General features: G+C 33.4%; 1 protein-coding gene across 1 annotated transcript; it reads right to left on the reverse strand.

The window, feature by feature from the left end:
• Positions 1–2,512: 2,512 nt before the first annotated feature.
• On the reverse strand, positions 2,513–5,258 carry LOC137398268 (myosin heavy chain, clone 203-like). The gene is made up of 3 exons (XM_068084376.1): positions 5,063–5,258; positions 4,121–4,906; positions 2,513–2,733 (listed from the first exon to the last, which is right to left on the reverse strand). The coding sequence occupies exons 1-3, from the start codon at positions 5,256–5,258 to the stop codon at positions 2,513–2,515; spliced, it is 1,203 nt and encodes a 400-aa protein (XP_067940477.1).
• Between the last annotated feature and the right edge of the window lie 368 nt (positions 5,259–5,626).

Below are 5,626 nucleotides of genomic sequence, written 5' to 3' on the forward strand. Positions count from 1 at the left end.
GAGGTAATTCGGAAAATGATAACCAGATATGCCATCGAAAAAGTTTGGGGCTTTCCTATATGCTTTAATTCGTAGTTGCTTTTTTTATTAGCCCATACCTCTCTTTGGAGCTGTCATATGTTTCCAAGTCACATAATAGATCAAACAGCCTAATGACAGTGTAGTCACTAAGGTTATGACAAATCGAAATTAAATTCTGAAAGTCACAATCTATGTTTTATAGTGTAATAAATTTGTCATAGCATTATTTCCTTTTATTGTAAAAATAACATTTTAATTTGTTATTAAACATCTTTGTTTTTTGAGCCATAGTTGTTTTTCATTTACCTTCTGTTGAATAGACTAGTCACTTAGTCTTCACAAAAGAGAACATATCAAAATTCTAAAAATATAACATTGCCAGTATAATTAGCCGGTGATCTAAATGATAGTTTCCTTTTTGTAAAAGTGATAGCCATCTTTTATCAATTCATGAGACAAGCAGGATGTTAAAAGAGCTGCAATTTACTAGCTCCCAGATTCAAGAAACTTTTAATATCTAAGAATGAATTTTATTGCATACTTCAATCTCTGTCAGACCTCAAATAAACAAGTCTACCAGAATTAGATATGATACCTTGACACTGATTGAACCATCATTCCCTACTCATTTTTAAAAAACTCTTCGTGGGTCAATTTAAATCTTTGAAGATTTGTATACAACCTTATGAGCCAAATGTCAAAAATATTTCAATAAAAAATATAAATTTCGTAAATAGCTGACAGCAGAACAGATAATCTCTAATAACCAAGAAAATAAAAAAGCTGCGGCCATAGGCAATCTTAAACCATAAACGGTCTTACTCCATTGGGCTTTGTGTCTGTCGGTGCGTGTCTGTTCATGGCTGTGCGTGTCTGTGCATTGCTGTGTGTGTCTGTGCATATCTGTTCATGCATGTCTGATCAAGCGTGTGTGGGTGCATGTCTGTGCATGTCTGTGTGTGTTTGTGCATGTCTGTTTATGCATGTCTATGCATGCGTGTGTGAGTGCGTGTCTGTGCATGTTTGTGCGTGTCTGTGCATGTCTGTTCAAGCATGTCTGTGCATGCGTGTATGGGTGCGTGCCTGTGCATTAAATACTGTTTTTACCATAAGCCTTAAACATCAATATAGTCAAATTAATTACATATAAATAGAAAGTATACAGTTATATAGAACATGTCTAATATATAAATATACTACAATTTATTAAACCAGGATGACATAACAGTGTGAACCTTATTACACTATAATGCAGTATAATATATACCAACACAGGTTGATGTTTTGTAAAATAAGCTATGAGTTTCACTTGATCCTCTGATAGAAATTTTATTCGACCCACCATGTTTGTGTACGCTGTAACGACTCCATAACTCACATTTCATTGGCTAAAACTGTAAATAATGGGACATTATTATTTTTGATTCTGACTTCAAATGCCTTTGAAGTCAGAATATGTGAGATGCTGAGATTATAGCAGACTAAATAGAAAAAACGAGATTCCCTTGAAAGACCTCTTCAAAATTTTTTGAATAAATAGAAACATAATCTATTTTGTAAATGACTTATTGACTTCAATGAGCTTATGAAATAAGCTGATACAACTTTAGAGACAAAAAAGAATGGATCTTTATTAGATGTTGCAAGAAGGAACCTGTCTGACCCCTGGTAAAACTGCCTTAGACTTATTAAAGAGTCTATTGGCTGGTCAGATAATTACCTAAATTGACACTTTTATTATAATTATTAGTTTAATTTGTTAACTATGACAAGTTTATCTGACAATTTAAACTATTTGTATGTGTTAAGTTTTCTGATTAACAATTATAAATCATATTTATTCTTTTTGAGTACACTTGATACCTCATATAATATACTTCTTTCTCGTTTTTGATTGTCACAACTTTGATTGTTTTACATGCTAGTTTTTACCACCAGGTACCACAGCAATTGTACTTAGTCTGAAAAACAAAACTGTTAATAAAATGATAATGTATATTGAATATTTATTGGTAATAAATGATTCATAAACCAATTACACAATCCATCAGTTGACAAATATATGTTCTATTATATTGAAGTAGCTGATCAAAAACTTGCTAAAATAAGTATTTTTAGTAAGATTTTGCTCAAGGAAACATGCAAGTAGTTTACTAGAAGAGTTCATATTAGTATAATCCTATAAATTTAAACTAAGCAGAAAAACCAACATTTCATAGAGTTTCTGTCTGCTAAACGTCTTTTTGTTGGAACCTAATAAAAAAGTTAAACCCATAGACTCATAGATAAAGTCTCAAAGTTGTTACAAAACTGATAGATACATATAGCCACTACTATTTGCATGTCAAAGTGTTATAGTGATGGTTTCAGGAAAAGTCAAGTTCATTTACTGCTACATATCGGATGCTAGCATGAGTTTAGTTTAGTGTGAGTCACTGATAGCCTTGAGGTATTACAAATCAAACAATACAAACAAACAGGAACTGTGATCTTATATCAACTTTCCGCAGACAAAATGTTGAAGTTGCTGACATGGCCAATTGTTAGCATAGTAGTTAAACCGCTGGCTAGTTTCTACACAGTTTTCATAGGAAAAGTTTGGCTCTCCCGTATTCCAAAAAAGTGAGTCAGCCAGTTCTGTCGATTTTCCTGTCCGTTTCCAGACACCATTGACTTGTTTTGCACCTATCCAAAGACTACCTCTCTTCCATTCTGCAATGAAAAATTATCAACTTATATAAATTTTTGTTTGCGACAAAAAGTTTTCAACGGCAAACAAGTTAATTACAACTCAAGATTACACAAGGAAATGGGCAAAAATTGCTTTTTTGTCAAAATACTAAATGATTTTAGCTCAAAATGTTTAAATTTTCTACATTTACATCTTACTAGTATTATCATTGAACCAAGCTAATAATATCATTTATTATGTAACTTTCAGGTATGGAAGTTCAAACTATATGAACACTAGAAAATGATATTAAACAAATGATAATACCTTCGTGGGTTCACCGCAAGTTCTCAAACCAAAGCACTGAATCTCGTGTTTCGAAAGTAGCCAAGTATTCTCCACTTCTCTCACAGAAACTTTTTGCGTTATTCCAGTTTAAACTTTGAGAAACTTGTATAATACAGATGGTTGAGTAAGGGTTACACTCGTAGCCAGCCAAACAGTTGATCGATGGATCTAGAAACAAAACTGCGATATCATCTCATGATTTTGATTCAAGCCAGCATCTGATAACAACAAAAGCTAAAAATATAACCAATGTTACCTTTGCTATTCAAAAGTTGACAAAATTTCTAATTGCATGAAAGAACATAATTGTGCTAAAAATAAAATTTATCCTCAAAACATACCCAATCTAATCTTGTCACACACAAGTTTGTTCTCTACCAAAAATTCATGAAACGCTCCTATAACCTTTTCTATCAAAGTTCTGGCCTAAGTCGTTGCTTGTAATGAATTGTAGAATTGGAGGTACTAATTACAACTGTTGTTACATTTTTAGGACTGGCCAATCAAAACATCCTTTGATGCGTGAATCTGACAAAAAAACAAAATTTACTGACAATCCAGGGTTTGACTATTTGAATTTTGAGGTTGTAGTTTTCAACTATACAATAAATTAATATTCCAAAACAGCATATTTTGCTTTTCAACTAAGGAAAGATCGCAGTTTGGAAAATTGCTAAAAGTGTTTTGAAAATCAGATTACACTTGATTATAAGTATTTAATAAGTTCCACTGCCACATAAAAAATTACAATTTTTGTCTTATTATTTTTCGCTTACTTTGGTTGAGTATAAAAATAACTTTTGAAGTTAATTGAATCTTATCTGAAAAAACCGACTGACTACTACTGAATGGTTAACTTTGAATGGCTTACGATTATATTTAAAATATATAGCATTTGTAAATTTATAAAGTTGCCTTAGAAATTGCTTAATTATTTGACTCAATTTCACACACTCAAGAATATATTAAATCTTTTACTAACCTCTTTTGTGATATATGTTTATTTCATCACCAAGTGAAGCAATATAAGCATTCAATTCACGGCAGTGCTCTGCACTGCTGGAAATTTGAGTTGTCAACCTGGTTCTCGTCTGGGTCCATTGTTATTAAACTCGGTGAGGTTGGCGTTAAACTCTCTTTTCACAGTTTGCAACCATCTTTGTATTGTCTTCATCTTATTCATGTCTTCAGCAATTGTTTCTAGTTGTAGTAAAGTATGGTTGAAGTTCACAGATGCAACACAACATTCTTCAAATTTGGTGATTCTACTCTGAACAAGATCAACTGCAGTCATTGTTCCGGTGAGATTTGAAGAAAGGATTTGATTAGAACCATTGAGTTTACTACCAACTTGGGCCAGCTGCTGAAACTTACCTGCTATCTCTAAAAAACCTTTATTTGTATTGTTTTGACTCAGTTGCAACTGATCAGCCGTTTCTACAAGTTGCTTCTTCAACTCAGCATTTACTTGAGAGGCAGCATCAATTGACCTTATAACTTCCGTCAAGTTAGAAATGATCACTTGATCAGCTGCTTCTGAATTGGTTGTTGCTTCTTCTAGATTCTGGACTATATTCTTGATGCGCAAAAGTTTCCTTACAGTTGCATTTAAATTGGTCTGTAGACTTTGTTCACGAGTTGCAGTTCTAGTTGCTAGTTGAATTGCTCTGTTGGCGGCTCTTTCGATTTGTTCCATAGACTGAGTAAGGTTCATTCTAAGCTGTTGGTCTGAACTTTTCAAACCTTCATAAAAAGCCTGTAAGTCTGCTGTCTTGTTGTCTAACGTCGTTAAGCGTTCCACGGTTGTGTTTAGCTTTGTTTGAATAAAGAGTTCCTTAGCAGAAAGTAGTTCTATGTCTTGATTGGCTAATGCAACAGACTCATTTAGATCAGAAAAAGTTCTTTGATTATTTGCCAAAAAGCTTTCAAGATGTTTTGCAGCTTTTTTAAGGTTTTGGAGAATCTACTGGATGTCAATTTCTTGGTCTTTGCTAGAGGCTTTCAAATCATCAAGTCGTCTACCAAACTCTTCTTTCAAGTGTTCGGCTTCTTCTACCAACTGATTTATTGACAAAGCTGAAGCGATTGTGTTTTCACTTAAAGCCTTCATTTCCTGTTCGAGCCGTTGTAAAACTTTCATAGACTTTTCGTCGTTCAATAAATGTGTTTGCCTTGCTCTTTCAAAGTTTTCCCTTTCATTTTCCATCAAACTCACCATCTCTCTAGTCTCATTTAGTTTCTGCTGTAATTCTTGCACGGTTTGGTAAATTTCCTGGTTTCCTTCATTAATTCCAATACTTTGATACACAAACAACACAAGCAAAAATTCCAAGTGAAATCACCAAGCTTAGGACAGAAAGAGTTGTCACGACAGCAGTACATTTTATTCCTTTGCTTTTTGGAGACTGGCTGATTGAATTGATTTGATATGTAAGAGTTGTAGTAGTTGATCCTTCATACGCAGCATTAGAGAAAGAAGCTTCCATCACTGAGCCGAGTTATCCAAATTACTCTGTAATCATATTGGAGTTGGTTTTGTCAAGTTTTTGCAATGAATCAATGTTCAGTTGCGATAAGTTGTAAACC

The sequence above is a fragment of the Watersipora subatra genome, chromosome 6 (assembly GCF_963576615.1).
Source record: "Watersipora subatra chromosome 6, tzWatSuba1.1, whole genome shotgun sequence".
NCBI classification, from domain to species: Eukaryota; Metazoa; Bryozoa; class Gymnolaemata; order Cheilostomatida; family Watersiporidae; genus Watersipora; species Watersipora subatra.